Genomic DNA, 25,497 nt, shown 5'->3' with positions numbered 1-25,497 from the left:
TGCATCTGGGGAGCCCGCAGCCCCTTCATGGCAGGCACCGGTTTTGCTGCTATTTGTTTGTTCATCTCTACATCCTCAGAGACTGGCTGGACCCGGCACGAATGTGTGTGGAATGTAAGCTAAGTTCAGTCCAAACAGACCAACGGAATCCAAGGAGAAGGGTTCTGTGGAATTGGAGGAAAAACCAAGGCTGTTAAATCATCGCAGCGTAAAAACAATGTCCTAATTACAGCTAGTCCCTGGGAGCACAGGTGGACCCGGGGAGGGACCACAGGGCTCCCCCGGGATGCTGAGACCCTCCCCAGCGCACTCCCTGCTGCTGAGGGAGGTGCGCCGGCTCGGGCATCCTGCAGCACGGAGGCGCCCGCTGGATTTTTCTCGCTTCACAGAGGCTTTCCACTCCAACACGCCCACCTCCCTGAGCTTCTTCCTGTCTTCTAGAAGCCTCTCTCACGGGGAGCTGCCACTCTTTCCACACTCATGGGAGCCCTCCTAACAGCCTGTTTGTACCAACTCCTGGGGTCCCTGCCAGGAAGTTGATCCTGCATCCTGGAGAATGCTCCCAAGTTGAAGACAAACCCACTCTTATCTAACCTTAGGATCCGTCCCTGTCATCTAGAACCTTCAATAGCCAGCTCCATGGATCTCTCCGGACTTCTGCCGGTGTACACTGGCTCCTTCCTGGGGCCCTTTCTTATTAGGTCAGAAGGGCCCAGGCTGGGTTATGTTGGGATGAACCTCGTCATCAGCCTGGTGGCGGGGAGAGGAGGTGTGGGCAGATATTGGGGGATCGGGGTCACATGCTGTCTTGTAGGGTGGAGGTCTCTGCATTGTGTCCAAGCAAGGGGACAGTGTCCGCCCCCAATTGGGAGGGCCGAGCACTCTGCATGCTCAGAGGGTGCAGGGAATCTGGGGGTTCAAGATTTGGGGTGCATCACCCCGATGTCTTCATCCATGTCAGGGTCCCATTCTGCCCTAAGGTGGCTGACCCGCCAGGTGGGGAGTTCATTCTCTGGAGCTCAGCTGGCCTTTAGGCCCTGGGTCTGGACCTCAGCAGCAGCATCCTGGCTGCGGGAGGGGAGGGCCTTACATCCACCCAGTAGCCCTTGGCACCCACGCCTCTGCCCAATTGTCAATTCATCCCACGGCCTCTGGTCACATTTGACTGGATACAAAGAGCCACGCGACCCCACAGTGTACAGATTTTACTCCCCCATATTCCTCAAATGCCTGATATGCTGCCCCAGCAGGACCCCACCCGCCACCAGGGAGGTTCACCCGTCACGCGTCAACGGGCCGGGGCCCTGTGTGCTCTGTGCCGCCTGCAGGCGGTGGATCCTCCTGGTCAGATGCCGTCTCAGCATTTGCTCTTTGCCGCCGCTCCTGGCGTCAGCTGCAGCATATCGGGATCCCCAGAAGCAGGCTCTGTGAGGAGGGGCTCACAGAAGCTTGGGGAAGAGGGACAGGGAACATCCCAGGGTGCTCCCATGGTGCAGAGCACAGAGGTGCCATCGGGCTGCTCACCACTCTCCGTTGACCACACTCTCTGTTGGCCTCCTCTCTCCACTGGCCCACCGCACGCCAGAGTGCTGAGCAGGTCTGGGGTCCAGGCTCCCCTCGACCCTAGAGGAATAGGCCCCCAAGCCAGGAACCTTTTGCTGGTCTCCTTTCCACGCCGAACACAGGGACGTACAGATCCTTGGCATCTAACTCATGGGATCCCAGTCCCCAATTCCCAGGGTCGGGAGTACAGAAAGAACAAGCGCTGGCAGGAAGGAGGTGCCGGGAGAGTTACCAGCTCCCCAGAGCCTGGAGACCAGACCCCGGCCTCCTCGAAGTGTCGTCTGGGCACGCAGAGAAGTTCAGGAGCCCAGGAGGTGTGCCTGAAAATGCTCAGGAGATGATGCTGCCCCACACAGTTCAGAGCCCGAGGGGAGGCCCCAGGCAGCTGGAGGCCAATTGCAAGAGAGCCAAGTGGCCTAGACCTGGGCTCAGAGGGGTATGTGGAAGTGGGCGAGTTTGGGGAAGGGCCGGCGGCTCCTTGATCTTTACGTGTGAACCAAATGCCACAGCTACAATGTGCCAGAGAGCCACCATCTAAGAATATGTACTCTTGAGTGAGCCACTCCGCTTCTGGGTTCCGTTACGCAAGAAAGGAGCAACTGTATTTCTCAGAGGTAATAACATTTTCTGAGGTGACGGGTCAGCAGGATGAACGAGGAAGGAGGTCCCACCAGAGCACGCCCAGCAGAGTACACGGGATGTGCCAATGCCCCGGGGGCTGGCAGGGGACCCAGGCTCTGGGAGTCGGGGCTCAGGACAGAAGGCAGAGCGGGAACACGCGGGTGAGGCCGGAGCATGCAGGGGACATCCTTCGGGCCCCATTAAGAGTTCTCTACTTGACACAAGGCCCGTGGCAGCCACAAAATGTTTTTAAAGGTGGAGGGGGGAGGTGACATCGTCCTCTCGAGTTTGTGAAAGATGGCTCGAGTATGAAGACCGGCTTGGGTGACCGCAGCTGTGGGTGGATGCAGAGGGGACCTCGGCAGGCTCCAGCCGGTGCTCCATGACCCGGGAGGGCACAAAGACGAGGGTGGGCGGGTTTGAAAGGTGGGAGTGTGGAAGGGAGATGAGGCAGGGCGAGGAGGAGCCTACAGCTGGGTACACAGCTGTATGGAGCGGGGCGTCTGGGTCCCCGTTAAGCAGGTAATGAATCTGAGACTGGGGGCTTCGGACAAGTTGTCTCACCCCACGGGTTTGAAGGACCGCCTGCATCCAAGCCCAGCCCAGTGGCTTCAGAGCCTGCAACCGGCTCTTCTCATGTAAATTGGTTCCAGTTAGGGCCACTCATCAGTCCTAGAAGTGAGAAAAAGGAAGAGCTGATCACTTCGGGAATCCTCCCGCGTGAGAACAGCAAGTGCCACTTCCTGTGTCGCAACCAGTGCCCCTGTTTCGGTTAAGGAAGAGACGGGGAGTTTCGGGGTCTAAAAGCAGAGCGGAAGGGGCTGTGACAGGACCAGCTGCAGAGGGGCTCCTGGTGAGGCCCCCGCTGGCCCGGGAGAGGAGGCCCCGCACGCCCGCCGACCTGCAGCTCAGCCGAAGCCCGCGGCGGACCCCAGGGGCAGGTAGGCATCCAGGGGGTCTTCCCCGGGCTGCGAGCCCCTCATCCTTTGGAAAGGGCACTGATGAGGGAGAGGAGAGTCTCGCTCTCTTGTCCCTGCATCTGAGGAGCTTCAGGCCTCGGGGCGGCCCCCCCTCGCCTGTCGAGTGGGCCCCTGGCAGCTCTGGGGGTCCACGATCTTGGGGCACGCCCTCTGCTTCCAGTACACATCGCAGCTTTCAGCCCACACTCAGTTTAGTTGATTCCATGGTAACTCAGCTCCATCATGTCTCTGGCCTAGTTCTAGAAACAGAGACAATTGCTGCGGGTAGAACCCTGTGAAGTGTCAGTCCTCGTGGTGCCCAAGACGGAGACCTCGATGCTCCCTGCCAGTTAGGGCAGCGCGGGGTCGACGGGGGCCTGTGGAGCCCAGACGTCCCCTTGATGAAACAAAGCCGGGCCCACGTGTGATCTCCAGCTGCAGAGAGGGGCCACGGTGATCCCAGGGTCTCTCCTGCGTCCTGCGCTGTCTTTGGCTGTGTGTTCCTGCAGCCCCATGCTGTTCCCACCAGACTCCACCAGGCGCCTAGTTTGGGGTGTGGTTCCCAGCTGTATATGTTACCCCCGCCAGCCTGGAGGCCTGGGGCATCCCGCAAGCTCTGAGACAGCTGGACCAAGGGCCAGGGGGCAGAACCATCGCCTCTTCAGACAGCCGTGTGCCCTGTTCTAACTGTGCCGTCCTCGGAGGGGCCGTGCAGCGAACAGGACTAGGGACAGGCAGGGCCGAGCGCACCTGGGAGACCGCATGCCCCTGAAGGGCCGGACCACAGCCTGTGAGCCAGTGATGTTCCCAGGAGAGAAGCCAGGCCGAACCCAAATTTTCCCAAATCTTAGTCTGTGTCGCCCGCGTGCAGCCCCATGTCAAGGCTGCAGGATAACTGCGGCTGACGGGACTCATCAGCGTGAGAACTCGACATGACGATACTCGCTATTGCTAATCACTTATCGCACGTAATTACTGTATGTAAACTACATTTACGGCATAATTGCTAACATTTGTTGCACATTTATTACTGCCGCGTGCTGTGCCAGGTGCTTATGTTCTGAGCGTGTTATTAGTTCAGAACCAACAACTTAGACTCTCCGCTTGTGAGTGTCACCGGGTGTTGGCATCAGCACCAGCAGAGCACAGAGCCTTGTACACTGTGGGAGCCTGGAAAACTCTGATGTCAATTGTTAGTTTTACTAATAAGAATTCCTATTCTCCTTAGGGCCACAGAAGCAGTCAGAGCTAAGGCGACGTCCTGAAGGGGACGGGCCTCGCCCAAGAAAGGGAAGGACACCGGACCTTGGGAGGCATTGGATCTCATTCCTGGCTGAGGCCAAGGGGAGTGTATTCCTGTCCTGTTCGTGGAGGTGAGGGCTGGGGGCGACCAGGGGAAGCGGAGAGAGAGGGACATAGAGGGAGCAGCCACAGGCCGGCTCGGGCTGGCATCTTTGCCTCTGATGCTCCTCTGGGTCTGGCTCTGCTGTCCGGGGAACTCTGGTTACCAAGAGGCGTCGACGGTGTCGAGTCCCCCGCGAGAATGCTCACCATCCTGCAATGTGAGGTGCCCACTCTTTTCCCAGGTCCCGTCCCAAAACCCGGGTCACCCCTAGATTAAAGGAGGGTTCTGGGCCCTACCCGGGGAGATCTGAAATGTGGGAGGTTTGCCATTTTAAGGTCCAGTTGGAGCCAGAAAGAGGTCCCTGCCTCTTCCAGTGGCAGGAGCATGCTGTCCTACACTGTGCCCGGTGAGAACACTACGGTCCTTCTACCAGGGGGCTCACTCGTGCCCCACCCAGAGGAACTGGAGCCTCCCGACCAGGACGACAGGAAAAAAGGTCTGAAGAATGAGGCCAAAGTGCTTGGGGTAAGTGCAGCTGCACACAGGGGACGGGCTGAGTGCAGGTGACAAGTCCACGGGCGGGGTGGAGACTTCCGTGTCACTGCGGGGCCCCAGGCTGCTCTGGAGGCTGGGGGAGAGGAGTCCTCTGAGACCACCCAAGGCCTTCTCCTTGGGAAAGCAGGAGATGTCCCAGTTTGCGTTCCCAGGGAGTGTTCACCTGAGCTTGATTTACGAAACTTGGCTTTCTTAACTCATTTTAAATGAGCGACTGGGTGATAATATACTTGCATACACCTTATTTTGGGGGTGCTCAAAAATCTGTTAAAAACTCTTCTAGATTTTACTTCCCAGGGAAGTTCTTTCTGAAAATTATAGAAACTTCATCCCCCTGCTCACCCCTTTTGAAAACGTTAACCATTTTGAAAACAGATTGGACATTTGCGCTTTGTCTGACTTCCAATGAGATCTCTGTTATAATCCACGATTCCTCAACAAGAAGCCGCTCCACTTCATGACTGAAGGGAGGCAACGGGGGGGCGGGGACGGGGCAAGCGGCTGCAGAGGCCAGGGGCGGGGATCCTGATGCCTGGTACCTCCTCAGTGCCTCCCTGACCACACAGGCTGCTACAGCTCCCTCAGTCTCACCATGTATCTGTCTCACCTTGGGTTGAAAAGAGCTTGCTTGCTGAGTCAGTCTTGAGGTCCATTAAGAGACTCCCTTCTCACAACACCTGAGAAATTGCTTGGTACGTGTTATATGAGCGTAAAAACTTGTGGTGGAATTATTCCGGGGTTGATTCAGACAGTCCGCTTCATAGCCCTGTCATAGCTCCTGGGGTCCCTCTCAGCTAGGGAGCCATGCCCTGAGCAGAAGTCCATGTGTCCATTCATCTGGCAGAAGGTGGGGACCAGCTCCCACACCACCAGCTGTCTTGGAGGCACATCCGTGTCACAGAAGGGAGGAGGGGAGAAGCCGGAAGGAAGCAGAGAGCATGGGCAGCCTGCGGGCTGGGTTCCAGGGCTCTCGCTGGAAACCCGGTCCCTTCCACCCAGGGCCGAGAGGCAGGAACACCATGCGTTTCCCTGCGCCCTCATCGGGGCCAGTGATGGGCAGGGCCGGGCAGCACACCATCCACGCTGGCTTTCCAAACCCCCAGAGTTCTACACAGTGTGCTGGGGTCACACCGAGAGCTCTGAGCGGGCCTGCCCTTAACTGGCTTACCCAGCGAGTCCGTTCCTCAGGCTGAAATAACACAGGACACAAACCGGGTGGCTTGAAGACAACAGAAACATAATCTGTCCCAGTTCTGGAGGCTACGAGCCGAGCATCGGGCTCCGCAGGGCTGTGAGCTCTCCTAGTCCTGGGGCTGCACGGGCTCCTTGCTCACAGCCGCGGGACTCCAGTCCCCGTCTCCGACTTCTCGCGCCCTTCCCTCTGCGTCTGTCTCTCTGTCTCTCCTCTTCTTGTAACCACATCAGTCACGTTGGATTAAGGGCCCACCCTACCCCACTGGGAGCTCACCTTCACTCACATCTCAGTTACACCTGCAAAACCTCTCTTTCCCAACAAGGCCACATTTCCCAGTTCTGGGGTGGAGGGCTCAGACGTAGACTTTGGGGGGACGCATTCAACCCGCAACACCAGGTAAGCCTCTCTCTCCCCCTCAGACCATCCAGATCCTCTCAGGGGCCATGATTATGAGCCTGGGGGTCCTTCTGCTGTGGACTTCCTTCCCCCGTCACTTCAGCCCGGTTATCGTAACCTTGGTGTCGTCTGGATACCCGTTCGTTGGTGCCAAGTGTGTGAGTCCCGTGGGCACTCGTGGGAGGGTGGGTCCCTGGGAGGGGGGGAGCGCGGGCTCAGTCTGGTCTGCTCACCTGTCACCTGGCAGTGTCCGTTATTTGGAAAGCAGAGATGCAGGTGTGGAATCTGCTTTGGGGCTGATGGGCCAGAAGTGGGAGGAGCCCAGGGAGGGTGGAAATGACTCTGCCAGTGGGAACAGCATCGACTTGCTGGCTCAGAGATCAGTTCTTCTGAAAATCATCATACTGTTGTCCTCTAGGCCTCTGGGAGTTCAGCAGCTTTTCTCTGGGGTGACCATATAATCTGTAGCCCCAACAGGGACACTAGTAAACATAAAAGAAGGTGCTATTAATAATAATGCTGTGACAAGAAGAACACCCGGACTGTCCTTGGCAGCCGGGACGTAGGGTCACCCTACTCCTTTCCAAGTTCAGGAGAAGCCTGGGGTGGGAGGGGGATAGGAAGGCCCCCCAGATGTGATCAGTGAGGAACAGCGAGACCCAGGCACACGGGCCGAGTGACCCGGATATGGGCAGCACACACCGGCCGAGTGGCCAGGCCGGTGGTTGGCAGCTGTGGGACCAGTGGACCCCACGCTAAACGTGAAAAGATGGCCCTGATTGCTAGAAGCTCTGCCTGCTGCTGTCCATCTCCAGAAGCCCTTCTGGAGAGTTCTGCTTCAGACCCACCTGGGAGTCCTGAGTCATCCTGATGCCCCCGGGGTCAAGAAGCTTCAGGGGAGATGTGAACGCCCCTTTCCCACAGCCTAGAGCCTGGCCACGCCTCGCCCCGCCTGTCGTGCCGGAGGTGACTTTGGCGCTCTCCCTGGGCTGCTGCCCAGCGTGCCTGCCCGCTCCCCGGGGGCTCCTTCTGCTAGGACTCCTGGGACAACTTTTTGCTTCCATCTTGCCACAAAGTTCCGCTGCATAATTTGGTTGTTACAGCTCCTTAGAAATTACCCCATTCCCCTAAACCCGTCTTTTTCTCTGATGACCCAGAATCAAACACTTTGATCGAGCTTTTTGCGAGGCCCTGCAGGTTCCTCTCCCCCGGGCTCTGTTTTCCTTCTGTTCTTGACTCTCATCTACCAGAGCCCACGGAGCCCACAATCCTTGCCCACAAGGCCCTGTAACGCTCAGCAGCCCTCCCGCCATGGAAAAGCCTCGCTCCCAGAGAAAGCCCTGGACCCTAAGCCCCTTCGCCCCGGAGGCACGTTGTCTCCGAGCGGTCTCAAGTCCTCATGAGATTTTTTGGGATTTCTTCATCCTCCTGTGTCACCTGCCTTTCCCCACTTGTTCTGTAAGCCCCTATGGACCTGGATGTGACCCAGGACCCAATGTCCCTGATGCCTTCAGTCCTACAAGGATGTTCCTGGAGGTGACCAAGGACATGACGGCTTGGTGGTAAGGACATCAGGGCTGCCTCTCTGCATAGAAACTGACCTGACTATTTTCCTCTTTTCTGAGTAGTTTATCATTTCTGGATTGCTATGTATCATCTTGGAAAAAAGATCAGCTAAACGTTTGGTGAGTATGGGGCCAGCGGCAGCTCACTTCTTCCTGGGAAATTCGGAGGGCACCCCTCCCAGTTACTCTCTCATGCTTTCACATGAAGGAACGGACCCCCGGGTCAGCTACAGGCGCCCTTGGCCAGCGCCTGGTCAGCACCCACTGGTTTCTGGGGCTCCTTCTGATCCCTGTTCTGTAACCAGCACCGAGCCTCGACAGGCTCTGACTGGCTCCACGGAGAAATCCTGTCCAGTCATGACACCATTTGGTGCCAGCTGGCTGCCCGGATCCAGGTCCTTGGTAACCACAGGCTAAAGAGGTGGTGGGGTACTTGCTGTGTGCCACCACTGGGCAAGAAAATCTGAGACCACCAGAAATGCCCCTCCCTCAAGATGAAGCCAGAGCGGAGTCTGTGTGGGCTGGAGGAGAAAATGTTCTGGCTGAGACCAGTGTTGGTCACTGGTGGTGGCCAGAGGCATGGCCACCTGCATTCTCATGTTTCCGGGTCAGACAAGGATGGAGTGGAGGGTGGCAGGCCAGCTTTTAGTGACAGGGGACAACTGCGATCTGCAAAGTTTCCCCTTTTCCTCGAGAGGGATGGTGGGGGGAAAGCTGGGTGCATCAGAGGGCTTCCTGGGAAACTGAGTCCGAACGACCTGAGTCTAGAATGCAGGCTTCCTGCGCCAGCCCCTCCTCTGGGCCCACGCCGGGGTCCAGCTACAAATGTCCACGTGGGGCCCAGAGTGGCCCTCCCGTGCCTGCCTGCAGAGGCACGTCTCTCACGTGCTTCTGGTTTGTGCGGGGGAAGGGATGGAAAGAACCAGGGGAGTCCCAGTTCTGCTGGATCCCCACGTGGCTGATGCTGCTTTGGGGTGTCTGTTGGGGTTGGGTGGGAAAGCCCCTCTGTCTCTAGCCCTGCGTGGGGGATCCTGCAGGCCAAGCCGGGGTGATGTTACAGAATATGTCATGCACCCATGTGACACCAGCCCAGCCTCGGGCCGGGGTCCGGAGGCCTCCTGCTGGGCTCAGGGGAGATGGGGGAGGAGGGGGCCTCTTCAGGGCACCTGGGTGGCTCAGGGGGAAGCCAGAGGGGGGCCTGGGGGAGTAGGGCAGCAGTGATTTACCCAGCATACGAGCATTTCAGTATTTTAACTACTCGGTCAGTACGGCCCAGCCGGACATCAGTCAGGTATGTGTCTCCAACCAGTCCTGCCCGGTCCCGTCTGTTTCCCCCAGAAGCGTGCGCTTCATTCTCGAATTCACACGTTCTGCCAGCATTTTCCCGCTGGGCTCGGGAGCTCTGTCGGAGGATGGAAGATAACCAGAAACAAATTCTATCACCTAGACCCGTCCCGCAGTGACCCTTACATGGAACCATCCTTGCCATCCCACGGGAACGTGGTACCCCAAAGGCGCGTGCCCCGGGGGCAGACACCCTGACCCACAATTCCCCCGCAGGCCTGGACCAGCCTGGTCACCAGCCTTCTGAGTCTCCTGGGCACTTTTGTGGGGTTCGTCGTCATCCTCCTCAGCCTGGCAGTGGGGTTCACCGCCTTGGGACAGTGCAAACTGGACGTGGGGTCCAGGCAGACGCCCCAGGACAACTTCCCTTCAAGAGGCAGGACCGCTGACTGCGCCTTCGCTGGCTCCAGTCTGCTGGTGAGTATGTTTGGATGGAATATTTCAGGCTGGTGAAATCTTTGAGGTTCTCCGCTTCCTGTCGGCTGTGCTTTCTTCTGGGGGGTGACCCGGGGGAAAAGGCTGGAAAGAGGCAGAGGAAAGGAGCTTGTACACTGAGGAAGCACGGGTGTTCAGTGGATCGTGCTGGAAGAGCTGTTCTGAGTAGTTTAATGCCAAACAGGCCGAAGTTGCAAATAGATCCTCGTCCACTTGGTTTGTGCTTAAGCTCCTTCATAACCACACCAAGCTAGCTGCGTGAGTCTCAAAGGATGGATGTATCTGAATAAGAACTGGCGCCTGGGGCAACGAATGGCTCAAAAAAAAGCCAAGGGCTCAGGGAGATGTTAGGGATCTGCCCGGGAGAGGTGGCCTTGGGCTCAACAGGACGAGAACCAGAAGCCGGGGCAGAGAGGGAACAAATCCTCCACATGCACCGGGGTGCACGGTGATGGCCAAAAGCAAAGCATCAGAAATCCAGAAAGAGCAAAATTAAAACCACCGAATCAATAAATAGGATTTACTAAGCGTGTATTGTGCATATAAGGACAGTTTGCACACTGGGAGCTTTCCAAAACAAAAACTGACACCAAGCTCAGGGACGTGACATCACAAGATGTCTTATAAAGTGAAAACGAGGACGTTGTTAAGCTTCACAAGGATCGGCTGTTACAATGGGAGCTTCCAGAGGGCAGGGAATTGGTTAAAAGTGATAACAGGGGCCAATCCGTGGCTGAGTGGTTAAGTTCGCACGTTCTGCTTGGGAGGCCCAGGTTTTCACAGGTTCGGATCCTGGGTGTGGACCTAGCACCGCTCATCAAGCCACGCTGAGGTGGCGCCCCACATAGCAGAGTCAGAAGGACCTACAGCTATGTACTGGGGGCTTTGGAGAGAAGGAAAAAAAAGAAAGAGGAAGCTTAGCAACAGATGTCAGCTCAGGGCCAATCTTAAAAAAAAAAAAGTGATTAGCATTTTTAGGAAGATGACTTGAATTTCTCGTATGATTGGCAGAGGCATTTACAAGAAATAACCAAAGTTAAGTTTCACTCATGTTCATGAAACAAGCTAGATTTAGTTTTTCTTATGGCTTCCATGGTTTTGTCTGCTCGGGAAATTGTCTGATCTGGTCTCCATTTTGTGTTAATTGCAACAACACCCGCCCCGCCCCCCCCACGTTTGGTCATTCTCTCAGCAACTTGAGGGTCTGACCACTTACTAGTGTTCCTTTCGGTTACCGCTATCGATGTCGCCAGGCTGGAGAATCACATATGTGCTGTTTCCAATAGCTGAGTCACCAGGACCGAGGGTCATGCGACCAACAGTTGATTGTCATCAGGCCCATGGCGGTCAGAGCCTTGAGTTCCTCAGGCTGTCTAGTGCAATGGGTAGCGTTTGATGTGTGAGTGGCTGCCGAAAGGCATTTAAACCCTTTGAGAGGAGATAAGGCACAAGAGAGGTTCATGGGACGGCTATAAGGAGAATAATAGCCAAGGATTAAAAAATTCCCCGGAGAAGTATGCCCAGGAGCCAAGATTTAACCAGCCAAACAACTCAAGTGCGTTCTAATCACATTCAGGCTTTACTTCTTTCAGTTAATCTACATTTTTCAGGGTTATTTACATAGGCATAACATATGGATTAGCTGTCACACATCCTCATAATTACTGAGGAGAGGATGGGCATGAAGATGTTGCATTTCAAAAAGCAACGTTGCAGGTGAGCTTCCATCTAAATTAGGTCTCTATATGATGTGAGGGGTCAGGTATTTTAATTAGGGAACTTCTATGGAAACCAAAGAAAAAGATGAATAGTTTGAGCAAATTATAAATTCAGTTTCTCAGTTTGGAGAGCGGCTAGTTGAGAAAATGTCCAGATCTGCGTTTGAAGCATCTTCAGTTGGTGGAATGAGGATGGCAGTTTTAATCTGATGGATTTTCCTGGTTTGTGGTTTGACGATCTCTGGTGATGGCATCCAGGGTTCTGTGGAACTTTCTTGAGTGGCCCATACAGCACCGGGCATGCAGGTTGTCCCTAAGTGATCTATTGTGACGATTTCTCTGAGGTTTCTAAGCAGATAATAGAACCTAGAAGACAATGAACAAGACAAGACTAGGATCTGATAATTAAGTACACTATAGTCTTCTACCAAAATATAATTTCTCATGGTCATCCAATTTTTATCAAAGATATTTTCAGGGAAACCAATTTGTAAAATAATTCTAGCCTTATTAAACTTGGATTAATTATTTACGTAAACGTGTAAGAATAGTCATTCGATGCGCAATCTCAAAGATGACATTTCAGTCCAAGCTTTGGTAATACGCAAGGGACATTAGTGGCTCCATAAAGTCGACCTCAGTTCTTTAAAACTGCCTGGTAATGAGGAATCTCGGACTAGACCTTTCAAAGTCTCTTTCTGTTGAGAAGCCAAGTTAAGGACGTGTCCGATTGCGTCCTGTTACAAGGAGAGCAGATCCTGACTGAGCTTACGTAAATACATATATTTCCATGAAAAGTAAGAATATTTAATGACAGTTTCTGAATACTGGGGGAATCAGACAGGGAGAAAAAGATAAAAGTCTCAACTTCTGTTTACAAAAGTGACCTGTATCAAAATGATCTAAGTTATAGACAGCTTGAAAGATAGGAGAAAGGGTCTTTAAACCTGGAAAACAAACATTAAAGAGCCAGCAATGTTTTCAACGAAGTCAGAGAAATTATAATCACCTCCATCAGTTCATTCAGTCTCCTGTAATTAATTCTTGTTTCGCTCCATCTTGGGTTAGTAGCTTTATCAAGGAATTTTCCATTAGAGTTTTAGAAATTCTTACCCAGTTCAGCGTTATGGTCTTAAAGTTATCAGAATCCTGCCTCCTAGAACCCTTGTCAGGGTCTTTCCCGTGAATCTCCTTGAAGATGAAGCATTTTTGCCAGAAGCTGATTGTAGTTGACTATTTGTGACTTATCAAGAAGCTTCAAGGAGGTACAATAAAGTTGGAGCACTCAAAGTGCAAAGAGAGCAGAAATCGGAGGAAAAATAGAGACGGGCTTTTTTACATCTTTATTAGCGAGTAGAATTTTACGGAAATGATGGAGTGTGGTGTTGCCTTCCTGAGTCTATCAGAGAAAGGCTTCCAGCCGGTAAACTCAGGGGCACAGGCACAGATCCACAGGACACTGAGGAGAGGAGAGCAGGTCAGGAGGATCAAGGTTTCCATCCGGCAGCTTGAGAGGGAGGGGAGGCCCCAGGAGGCAGCGAGCTGGGCGAGATGAGCACAAAGACTTGGACCCACCGCAATCCCTGGCTCAGGCCGGCCCCCAGGTGATGACGCCAGCGATAACGGGAGCTGCTGGGGGCTGGATGCGCAGAGCGGTTTGGTCGAGGTCTGTGTAGGGGATGAAAGGTAAGCTTGTGAGGAATCAAGCTGAGCTCACTTGCTCAGAATTTTCTCAGGGGGGAGCAGGCCAGCAGCATCCCCCTCCCACTTGGTCCTTGAATTCATTCCCTGGGGCGGCCATAACAAACGACCTCATGCAAAGCAGCTGAAAACAACAGAAATTCAGCCTCTCCTGGTTCTGGAGGCCAGAAGCCTGAACTCAAGGTGTGTCAGGGCCTCGCTCCCTCCAAAGGCTCCAGGGGAGGGTGCTTCCTGCCTCTTTCAGCTTCCGGGGCGCCAGGCCCCCAGATTCCTGGGCTTGTGGCCACATCACTCCAACCTCTGCCTCCAGTGTCACCTGACCTTCTCCTCTGTGTGTCTGCGTCCTCTTCCCTTCCTATAAGAACACCTGTCATTGCCTTTAGAGCTCCCCCTAAACCCCAGATGACCTCATCTCCAGATCCTTAATTAATTAGCTCTACAAAGACCCTATTTCCAAATAAGGTCACATTCTGAGCTTCCGAGTGGACACAGATTTGGGGGACACTATGCAACCCACTAGTCAGGTCAGCATAAATGAATTCGATGTTCTGCACACGTGTGGCCTGACCTGTTCTACCTGGCGGCCCTTGCTTGGAAGAAGGTGACCAAGGGCAGTGGAGTTGTCTGATTCGTTCTCCGCGTGGGTATGCCCTGGGGCAGGGGGGCGGCGTGGGCATTGGCAGCTATGCCAGCCAATCGCTTCAAGTAGTTGCTGTGCCCCTTGCTGCCGAGGGGTGAGGACAGGTAGAGGGTGCTGACAAAGGTCTCCTGCACCCTCCATCTCTGGGGACCTGAGGGGTGAGCGTCAATGTCCCCATTTTACAGACAGGACACTGAGACCCGGACAAGTAAAGACACTCACTTGGGGAGGCTCTGCTCTACCCTGGGTGCCACCTGCCGCCCCGCCCACCCTGGAAACCAGGGCTTGACCCTGTCTCCCAGGGGTCACGAACAGGTGGGGTCAGGTGGACAGCGAGCAGACTAGACGATGCCAACCCCCAAGCAGGAGTGGGTGGTCCTCTTTGCTGGGTGGTGTTGCAAGGCTCTCTGAGGTTCCAGGCGGCCTGCAGCCCTCCGGCCACCCCAGGAGACAGAGGGCTGCTTGGTCCGAGCACCCACCTATGCGTCCTGCATTCCAGGGGGTGCTCTCGGTGATGCTCCTCTTCACGGTGTTGGAGCTTGGTGTCGCCGTCCCGTCTTCCATCCTCTGGTGGAAACAGGCCCGGTCAAGCATCCCTGGGGTGAGTCCCCTGGGGCTCGGGGACCTGGGACTCAAGTGGCAGTACAGGTAGTGGTCACAGGACCACCGTGGCAGGTGGCACTGAGGTGGACCCGTGAATGTGGCTCCAGCTGAGAGGGAGGCAGCTGCTGGAGGGCAGGACGGCAAGAGAGCGGGGGTCGGTGTTGGGGGAGACCGCTGATTAGGACCTGGTCAGACCTAGAAAGCAGTTGTGCAACCCACTCACTTAGCAGAAAGGGAAACTGAGGCTCCCGAGGCTAGATGACTTACCTGACACCCAAGGCACCTGAGCTGAGATGAGGATGAGGCGCCATTTCCCCCTCTGCAGCCCACCTCCAAGGCCAAGGGCAGCGGACCAGCTTCGAGAGGATTTTCTCCTTCTGGAATCTTCCTTCCTCCACTTCGCACTTGTTATAAACACTTTAACATCCTCCCTTACACACGAGAGCAAAACATACTCAGACCAAATTCCCCAGCTCAACCATGGATTGGCTGGTTGGAGATTTTCTTAAGGGACAACATGCCCCACAGCAGGGTGGGGGAACTGTGGCCTCGGGAGGGGCTGGGTGGCGGGGCAGAGAGAGGAACAGGGCAGAAGCTCAGAACTCAGAGTCAGGTGCCTGTCGACGTTCTCTGCCTTCTCCAGATCGTGCGTTTCCTGGCTCAGAGCGACACAGTTGTCACCAACATGCTCGCAAGAGCATCTGCTGATCCTGATCCTCATCCCGGATTTGAAGAACAGGTGACCTCTTAGGAGAGAGAGAATGAAAGAGACGGAATGAGACAATGAGAGACGGAGAGAGAGACAGAGACAGAGAGTTACGGTGACCTGTGAAGACCAGCATCCCTGGAGAGGGAGAGTAGATCTCACTGAAAACCTGGGCCCGTGGTCCCCTAAGGAATTTATAAACAGGCTTGTCTTCTTCTAAGCGAATGTTTGTTTCGCGTGGGTCCCCTGGTTGCCTCACGATGATTCAAATAAAGCACACGCATGACCAACCTCTCAGGCCACCGGCTGTAGATGGGCCAGGGTGGCCCCCATGCAGCCAGGCGGCATGGTCATCACATCGACCATGAATCGGTTCCTGGGGCTGGTGCTGGGGTCCCTGCCTGAGTGGTCAGTTGTCTGCAGGGCTCCGCTGAATGAGCACACAACCCCGCCACGTGTTATCTCCATACTTCACCTGGTGACGTGCATGGGGAAGATTTGGATTAGATTTAGGAACTGAGATCAGATGCTAAGATACTGAGGGACTCCCGCTACGTGCCGCACAGTGTACAAAATGCCAGATTTTCAAAGTCAAGCCTTGCCCTAAATGAGCCTAGTGGGGGACACACGGGGATGATGCAACTTTAGTACTATATGAGGGTGTTTTCCAAACGGCAGATTATAACCCATTAGGGGATCATGAAATCAATATATTGGATCAAGAAAAGCATTAATGGAAAATAAGATAAAATGACTGAGTGTAACACGGTGAGTGTAGTGTATGTATCTGAGCATAACGGAGCAAAGTAGGAAGGACGGGACTTGGGGCAGGCAGACAGAACGCATCTCTGAATTACTGGGCTGAGGTGTACAACCTATTTAAAGTGGCTGGTGGTCAGATTTTACGATTCAGTTCATTAAGGCAAACCCTGTAGGGGAGTGAACATGGCACCACCCAGATCCCTCTCCGGGATGAGGGAATTTTCTCCCCATTGCAGGGGGTGCCGCCTGCTGGAAGCCCTCAGCCGTCAGCCCCTTTGAGACACCTGCAGTGGGAGAGAGTGCCACCCAGGGTGGTGCCCCCTCTCTAGGCAGCCTGCATGCCCCCCTGGGGTGGAGGGTCTGGTCCTCTTGCTCTAACTCAAGACACCTTGGAATGGTCACCCCAGCTTCCGAGCTGCCCACAGCTGTGGCCTTCACCGAGACTGCGGGACTTCTGCTCTCCGGCCGCCCCAGCCCGTTACCCCAGGAGCACCCTGGGAAGACTTCCTCCTTCCCCGGCGATCCCGATATGCTGCAGCTGACGCCATGAGTGGAGGCAAAGAGCAAATGCTGAGACGGCATCTGGACCAGGAGGATCCACCGCCTGCAGGCGGCACAGAGCACACAGGGCCCCGGCCCGTTGACGCGTGACGGGTGAACCTCCCTGATGCTGGGTGGGGTCCTGCTGGGGCAGCATATCAGGCATTTGAGGAATATGGGGGAGTAAAATCTGTACACTGTGGGGTCGCGTGGCTCTTTGTATCCAGTCAAATGTGACCAGAGGCTGTGGGATGAGTTGACAATTGGACAGAGGTGTGGGTACCAAGGGCTACTGGGTGGATGTAAGGCCCTCCCCTCCCGCAGCCAGGATGCTGCTGCTGAGGTCCAGACCCAGGGCCTAAAGGCCAGCTGAGCTCCAGAGAATGACCTCCCCACCTGGTGGGTCAGCCACCTTAGGACAGAATGGGACCCTGACGTGGAGGAGGACATCGGGGTGATGCACCCCAAATCTTGAACCCCCAATTCCCTGCACCCTCTGAGCATGCAGAGTGCTCAGCCCTCCCTATTGGGGGCGGGCACTGTCCCCTTGCTTGGACACAATGCAGGGACCTCCACCCCACAAGACAGCATGTGACCCCGATCCCCCAATATCTTCCCACAGCTCCTCTCCCCGCCACCAGGCTGATGACGAGGTTTGTCCCAACATAACCCAGCCTGGGGCCTTCTGACCTAATAAGGAAGAGCCCCAGGAAGGAGCCCACGTACACCGGCAGAAGTCCGGAGAGATCCATGGAGCTGGCTATTCAAGGTTCTAGGTGACAGGGACGGATCCTAAGGTTAGATAAGAGTGGGTTTGTCTTCAACTTGGGAGCATTCTCCAGGATGCAGGATCAACTTCCTGGCAGGGACCCCAGGAGTTGGTACAAACAGGCTGTTAGGAGGGTCCCATGAGCGTGCAAAGAGTGGCAGCTCCCTGTGAGAGAGGCTTCTAGAAGACAGGAAGAAGCTCAGGGAGGTGGGCGTGTTGGAGTGGAAAGCCTCTGTGAAGGGAGAAAAGTCCAGCGGGCGCCTCCGTGCTGCAGGATGCCCGAGCCGGCGCATCTCCCTCAGCAGCAGAGAGTGTGCTGGGGAGGGTCTCAGCATCCCGGGGGACCCTCCCTGGTCCGCCTGTGCTCCCAGGGATGAGCTGTAATTAGCACATTGTTTTCACGCTGCCATGATCTAACAGCCTTGGTTTTTCCTCCAACTCCACAGGACCCTTCTCCTTGGATTCCGTTGGTCTCTTTGGACTGAACTTAGCTTACATTCCACACACATTCGTGCCGGGTCCAGCCAGACTCTGAGGATGTAGAGATGAACAAACAAATAGCAGCAAAACCGGTGCCTGCCATGAAGGGGCTGCGGGCTCCCCAGATGCATAGATAAGTCAAGAGACAACGTAGATGGGGCGTGATGACCAGGTGCTGGAAGCAAGTCGAGGGAGCCCAGAGGAGGGACCCTCATCTACTTGGCGTCAGAGAAGGCTTCCCTGAGGAAGCCACACGTGAGCTGACACAGGAGACGGGCTGGAGGGAGCAGGGCTAGACTACCCTCCCCGGCTCAATTTGCGTATCAGAGGATGTGACTTTGAACCCTCACTCCGGTTTGGTACTGCATCCCAACTATTGCTGTGTACTGCAGCTCACAGCTCTCCTGGCTCAGCTACACACGGGCCCTCCAGGTGGGGGTCCAGCGCGGAGGTGAGATGTGGGCTGCAGGACAGACGGCTTGGGTTCCAACTGCATCTCCATTGCTTCCCTGGGACGTGGCCTTGGACAAGCCCAGTACCTACCCCGTCAGGAAACCAGGTGGGGGAAGTGTCTGCTCCGTAGTACCGGTGTGAGGAGGATGGGCAAAGACCTTTGAACCCTGCCGGGCTCGGAGCGCGTGTCCAGCGCATGCCAGCTGCTGCTGCTGTGAGGGCCTTTATCACCACTCCGCCTGCGAGCCCCATCTCTTCTTTCTCCAGCTCACTAAACTGCTTCTGTGATCCATTTGAGTGGCTGCACGCATCCAGCGTCTGTTCCTTTACTTACCAAACACTGTGAATCCATCACAACTTGTTTATCCACTCACAAGCGGATGGACATTTCCTTCGTTCAAATTTTTGGCTTTTCTAGACAAAGTTGCTGTAAACATTCATGCACTTTTTTTCTTTTTCTTAAATGGGAGTGTACTTTTATTTCTCTTGGGTAAGAGGAATTGCTGGGTCCTGTGACACACTCCATCATCATTATTCTCAGATTCCGTATTCGTGAGTTTGCCAACTCGCTAAAATTTATTCGGAACCCCCAAAATCAATACTCAAGATGATTTCACAGGTATTCACGGACGCGCACAGAGGGACGAAAAATTCAAGTTGCCCGATGAGAGTGTTCCAGCTGAGGCTGCCCAGGGCAACGCTCTGCCTTCTTGTTTCAGTTCATGCTGTCAACAGGTGTCCTTTGTGCTGTCTCCTCAGTGCCACAATTTTCACATTTTTGTGGTTTTTGTTGGCGATTCACCAGCTTAACTGGTGCCCCTGCATCGTGCTGAAGCGCCTGGTGGTTCTGTCCCCGGGCCGGGTACACCGCCCAGGGACCCAGGCCCGAGAAAGTGGGTCCTTGGGCACCCGCAGGAAGGAATTCAAGCGAAAGCCACAGAATAAAGTACAAAATCTGCCTTTTATTCAGCAACTAAGCAGCAACAGGTAAAGGGAGGGAAAAGGCGGACTGCTCAGGTGAGAGTCAGGGCTGTCCCAGAGAGAGAGCAGCCTGGGGATGGGCTGGGGGGAGATTTTTTTTTTTTTTATTAATGTTATGATAGATTACAACCTTGTGAGATTTCAGTTGTACATTTTTGTTAGTCATGTTGTGGGTACACCACTTCCCCCTTTGTGCCTTCCCCCCACCCCCCCTTTTCCCTGGTAACCACCGATCAGATCTCCTTGTCAATATACTAACTTCCACCTATAAGTGGAGTCATATAGAGTTCGTCTTTCTCTGACTGGCTTATTTCGCTTAACATAATACTCTCGAGGTCCATCCACGTTGCTGTGAATGGGCCAATTTTGTCTTTTTTTATGGCTGAGTAGTATTCCATTGTGTATATATACCATCTTCTTTATCCAATCATCAGTTTCTGGGCATTTAGGTTGGTTCCACGTCTTGGCTATTGTAAATAATGCTGCGATGAACATAGGGGTGCAAGGGACTCTTGGGATTTCTGATTTCAGGTTCTTAGGATAGATACCCAGTAATGGGATGGCTGGGTCATAGGGTATTTCTATTTTTAACTTTTTGAGAAATCTCCATACTGTTTTCCATAGTGGCTGTACCAGTTTGCATTCCCACCAACAGTGTATGAGGGTTCCTCTTTCTCCACAACCTCTCCAACATTTGTCACTCTTGGTTTTGGATGTTTTTGCCAATCTAACGGGTGTAAGGTGATATCTTAGCGTAGTTTTGATTTGCATTTCCCTGATGATTAGCGATGATGAACATCTTTTCATGCATCTATTGGCCATATTCATATCTTCTTTTGAGAAATGTCTGTTCATGTCCTCTGCCCATTTTTTGATCGGGTTGTTTGTTTTTTTGTTGTTAAGCAGTGTGAGTTCTTTGTATATTATGGAGATTAACCCTTTGTCGGATAAGTGGCTTGTAAATATTTTTCCCAATTAGTGGGCTGTTTTCTTGTTTCAATCCTGTTTTCCCTTGCCTTGAAGAAGCTCTTTAGTCTGATGAAGTCCCATTGGTTTATTCTTTCTATTGTTTCCCTCAGCTGAGGAGTTACAGTGTCTGAAAAGATTCTTTTGAAATTGATGTCAAAGAGTGTACTGCCTATATTCTCTTCCAGAAGACTTATTGTTTCAGGCCTAATCTTTAGGTCTTTGATCCATTTTGAGTTTATTTTGGTGTGTGGTGAAAAAGAATGGTCAATTTTCAATCTTTTACATGTGGTTGTCCAGTTTTCCCAGCACCATTTGTAAAGAGACTTTCTTTTCTCCATTGTAGGCCCTCTGCTCCTTTGTCAAAGATTAGCTGTCCATAGATGTGTGGTTTTATCTTTGGGCTTTCAATTCTGTTCCATTGATCTGTGGTGGGGGGAGATTTTTTATGGGACCTCAAAGGGAAGTGGTCGCAGCAGGTAGGGGGTGGGCCTCAGGATGTGGCCGACTGGCTGATTCTGATTGGTTCTGGAGCTGCATGGCCAGTTTGTGGTCCCCCTGCAAACCGAGCGGTCTGTAGTGGGCACGGACGGGCTGCTGACTTGCTCTGTGTTACAGGATGTGTGGCCCACTTCAGGCAGATGTGGCTTCCTGTATGTGCAGGCTTGTGTCACCTGGGGCCCTGCCTAGCCCACCAAGATGCCTGTCTCATCCCTAAGCACAAGAGCGCCGTGACGTGCCTCCCAGCGAAAATATGGGCCAGAGAGAAACTCTGTTCGCTTGTGAGTTATAGCACTGTTGGCCAAGAATCCAACGTTAATGGATTGACTATTTATATTCCACAAAGCATCTCTAAACAGAAACACACATAACATGTGCTTTGATCAGCTGGCAAATGTGTTGTGACCAGAGGGTCCCGGGAACCAACCCCGTGTCTCCCCCCGGAGCAGCGGCTCCGTGCTCACTGACTCAGGGTCTGCAGGGACTTTACAGGACGTAGACAACGTGGATGATGACAATCGAATGTAACTGTGTTTAACTTGACAGGAAACTGCCAAACCATGTTCCAAGTTTTTGTACCACTTTACCCTCTCATCTGCAATGCATCTTTGCCATCTTGTTATCATCAGTCTCATTATTTGAGCCACTCTGCTGGGTGACGATCATGGTCATAGCAGCTTTGTTCGTGGTGGAACCACTAGAAATAATCTAAATAGCTATCAGCATGTTGCTAACAGAGCACACTTGGCTGTATATATACATAAACTGAATAATAGAAATAAAACAGGACAGTACAGGAGCATAAGCAACATCGTGGATGAATCTCAAAGGCATCGTGTTGTGTTAAGAAGCCAAATGCAAGAGAAAGAATGCTGTGTGGTTGGGCTGATATGACTTTGTAGGACAGACAGAACTACTCTAAGTCACAGAAAGCAGGTCGGGGGTTGCCTGAGCGTGTGGACTCAGGGGGTTGACTGCAACGGGTGGGAGGGAAGGTGATGATGGGATTGTTATATGTCCTGTTGGAGGGCTGCTGATACTATTGTGTAGTTTTCAAAAGCCACAAACTGTGTATTGAAATGGATGGGTTTTATTGATGTAAGTTATTCTTCAATGAAATGGGCTTAAAGGAATAGACATAAATCATGCACCCTCTCTTGGTTGATAATTGACCACAATTCTTGGTTTAATGGAGATGGGAGGTGTCAAGACATCTGTGACCCTTTTTTATCTGGTTTTCCTTTTCTTGATTTTATAGAAACCATGTGAACCGATGGTTTACATACAACAACACATGAGAGTTGCTCTTTTTCTGGCAAGATAGATTGCCCTGTACATCGCTCATGAGGTACAGGCCTTAATGTAATGGATTGATTTTCCCACTGATCTTGAAAATATATTTATTAAGGACCCATTTTCTGACATTGGTTATTTGGGACAAAGTGACGTCCACGTCGTCCAATGCCTTGGGAGAGTCATGTAGCCAGTACTTGACAGCCAATTTGATTAGAAGGATGATGGATCCCTTCACTGATGCATAGATAAGATAGAGCTGTATTAGGTGTGTTAGAATATGGAAGCACAGATGAAGGGCACCCAGAAAGGCTTGGGTTTCTCTTGGAATATTTCAGAAGAGGCCCCCTCGAAGTTTGTTCCTTGTGTTATTGTCACCGAATGAAAATGAGAGCGGTTGAAAAGACAGGCGGGCTCTGGGGCGTCCTTTTGTTGTTTTTCTTTTGCTCAGAATGGTGGTCGAGCTTCCAAGAAGCAAAAATACCTGGGGGAACATCTGAGCCAGGGGATCCTTTGGGGTCTGCTCCCTGTGTCTTAAGCCACGTGTGGTCCCCGGAGATTTCCCGAGAGAACCTGGGGGTGGGGTGGGGGGTGGGAAAGGACGTCTGTCTCTGCGGTCCCCAGCTCTCCAGGCTTTTCCCGCCGAGGCCTAGAGGCCCTCAATGGACACATGGTCTACCTGTCCACACTGTCAACAAGAAAACCCTGCAGGAGGATTCTGCGCTGCTGCGGAAATGTCTAGAAAGGGAGGCTGATGTGGTACCTCACGACGACTTCCCCTGTAGGGTGGTTCAATGGCTCCGATATTTAGGCAATTCCACCGTCTGACTTCACACAGATCCAGATTTTCAGGGGACTGCAAGGGTTTGAGCCCTTCCTCTTGAGCTTGGTGCCTGTGTTGTGCATGTGTGTGTGTTATGAGTGTGTGTAGCATGTGCATAGTATGCACGTGGTGTGTGCAGTATGAATGCTGTGTGAGCTCATTTCTTCACGGAAAACTTATGGAATGTCTGATATCTCATTCTGACCCCTTTATGAAGCTACTTAGAACTCAAATTCTGGGAACATGTGGAAAAGACTAAAAGGAAACGTGGCTGATACGGTAAGTAGAGGTCTTTTAAAGCAAACATCACCTTTTGCGTCACGTTCCTCAGTGTCCATATGGAGCAATTTGTCCTTCCACGGGATATCCTGACTCACACGTCCCTCTGTCATCTCAAGCCAGAGATAAAGATTCAGTATCATTTTCCCGACCTCCTTGTACGATTTCCATCAGGTGGGCCCCACAGCAGATTAACAGCTGCTCTCTAGTGGGGCTGGGTACGGGAGTAATTGCTTTCTTAAAGCAGCTTCAAACACGGAGCACGAGATGTTGACACCCTGGAAAGACACCTTCTCCTCCTTCACGCTTCCTGCCCTAGAGATCGCGGAGCTATCTGGGGAAGAAGAAACCCATTAGAGCCCAGCACGCTTCCCTCTCTCGACCTCAGTGTGTCACTTAAAATTCCGCTGCCCACGTCTTAAGGGAGATGGTGTCCCCAGCAGCGTTTCACTCCATCACTCTAGCTTCAAGTCCCTAAGAAATGCAAAAGTTCAAGAAGACGCTGCCTGGAAAATGAAACCCTCATTGTGCGTGCTTCTCTGCGTCGAGTATATCACTTTACCATATTTCCCTATCAATACATTAGGCATAGATATTAAAATTCTTAAGGAATGAATAGAAATTGTGTACGTAACATAATTAATTTCACCATTCCCTACTGAGGTACATTTGTTTCCATTAATTTAATATTATAGGTAATTTTACAAAGAATATCGTTGTACACAGGACTTTTTCCTACATGCGCTGTTAGCCCCTATTGACCTTAAACAAATAGCCAGCTATTTCTCCAGCAAAAATGGGTCGGGATCAGCAAAGAAGCGCCATTTGGGGTCTGCAACCATGGGGAGCCACATGCGAGGCCCCGGCAGCAAGAGTGGAGAAACTCTTTTCTAGAGGGGAAGAGAAAGTCAGGAGGGCTGTTAGAAACAGGTGCAGTGGCTTTTCACTGAGGGGTGAGAGTCTCTCAGGGGCCGAGCTTCTTGCCCATCAAGAAGAGGAAGAACTTCTGCTTCCTTTGGGCTCCGCTACGAAGCAGGTGCGAGAGCGCCCCCTTTTGGCCTCCCGACTCCAACTGAATGAGGTTTCTGTTTATTAAAATTTCTGCACCCCTTAGGATCAAACCCTAGAGTTGGTATCCCTGGCCCACGGTATACCTGTAAAATTCAGAAGCATAGTGAAAAGTTGTTTATCATACAGCACTCATACTTATTGTAAAAAAATGCATGCCTAATTAGATGAACTAAAAATGTGAGACTGTCTATAGAATAAGGCTCCTAGTTTCTTCTTCAAGTCAATGGCATGAAAAAAGGGACACTCTTATTCAATAAAGTACTTGAAAACTGTAACAAACGAAAGTAATGTGGAGATTGCTTAGTTCCTGATTAGATGGGAACAAACCAATTGTAAAGATATATTTTGGGGAGTTTGCCTAGAGACTGCGCGTTACTTGATATTAGGGACTATTGCCCCACACGTAAGCAGCAGACGTAATTTGGAAATAAAATTCCTCACCCTTTCCCTAGTTTCAGAGATAAATACTATCCAATATATTATCACAATGCTATCGTCCACGATATATTGTCACTGATTCTAATCGATGGGATGGGCTCGGAAGCAATAATCCTGCCTGAGCCAGATATTGGCAGAATCAACCCAGTCACACGAATACTCTGGAATTTTTTTAATTGAAATAGTCATCATATTGGCGGAATTGGATTATTTATAATCTTGGCTGATGACTCCCTGTCACCGTTGAACCATGCTTAGAACTCTTTTATTTTGCTTATAATGTAAATTTACATTAATTTACTTATAATGATAATTATTTACTTATTCTTTATTTATAATTTCTTATAACTTATGTATAATTAGTTACTTAATTATAATTAATTTACTTATAATTAGCAATCAAGAACTCATCACCTAATCTAAGAACAAGAACATTCACAATAACCCACGTCTACCAATAACCCCTACTCTCCCCCTCCCGTCCCCCCAGAGGCAAGCACATCCCAAATTCTGTATTCATCCTTTTAAAATTAATATTGTGAAATGAATAAGAGAAAACTCAAGGAAATTGCAGTCTGGAAGGCCTGTAGGGGGAGTTCTCATACCCTATCACTTGTCATCAACAACATTTGGTTCTGTACTCTCTACCACGTTCATGGTTTTATTTGCTGTTGTCCAATTTAATTAATTTTTTTTTTTTTGAGGAAGATTAGCCCTGAGCTAACATCTGCCGCCAATCCTCCTCTTTTTTAGCTGAGGAAGTCTGGCCCTGGGCTAACATCCGTGCCCATCTTC

At 52.2% G+C, this 25,497-nt stretch overlaps 1 protein-coding gene across 1 annotated transcript; it reads left to right on the top strand.

Annotated features, from left to right (window-relative positions):
* The first annotated feature begins 2,991 nt into the window (after nt 1-2,991).
* Nucleotides 2,992-15,636, top strand: LOC103564416 (membrane-spanning 4-domains subfamily A member 6D-like). Its single transcript, XM_070564389.1, has 8 exons — nt 2,992-3,125; nt 4,372-4,516; nt 4,824-5,013; nt 6,658-6,792; nt 8,263-8,319; nt 9,760-9,960; nt 14,537-14,638; nt 15,284-15,636. The coding sequence occupies exons 3-8, from the start codon at nt 4,873-4,875 to the stop codon at nt 15,389-15,391; spliced, it is 744 nt and encodes a 247-aa protein (XP_070420490.1). The 5' UTR covers nt 2,992-3,125; nt 4,372-4,516; nt 4,824-4,872; the 3' UTR covers nt 15,392-15,636.
* The last annotated feature ends 9,861 nt before the right edge of the window (nt 15,637-25,497 follow it).

This window comes from Equus przewalskii, chromosome 11, assembly GCF_037783145.1.
Source record: "Equus przewalskii isolate Varuska chromosome 11, EquPr2, whole genome shotgun sequence".
Classification (NCBI taxonomy): domain Eukaryota; kingdom Metazoa; phylum Chordata; class Mammalia; order Perissodactyla; family Equidae; genus Equus; species Equus przewalskii.
This window is presented reverse-complemented; position numbering and strand designations above follow the sequence as displayed.

Coding starts and splice junctions, on each gene's coding strand:
- LOC103564416 (XM_070564389.1), top strand. CDS start 4,873: ATGCTGTCCTACACTGTGCCCGGTGAGAACACTACGGTCCTTCTACCA. Junction 6,793..8,262: donor CGTTCGTTGGTGCCAAGTGT/GTGAGTCCCGTG, acceptor TTTTCTGAGTAG/TTTATCATTTCTGGATTGCT. Junction 8,320..9,759: donor AAAGATCAGCTAAACGTTTG/GTGAGTATGGGG, acceptor ATTCCCCCGCAG/GCCTGGACCAGCCTGGTCAC.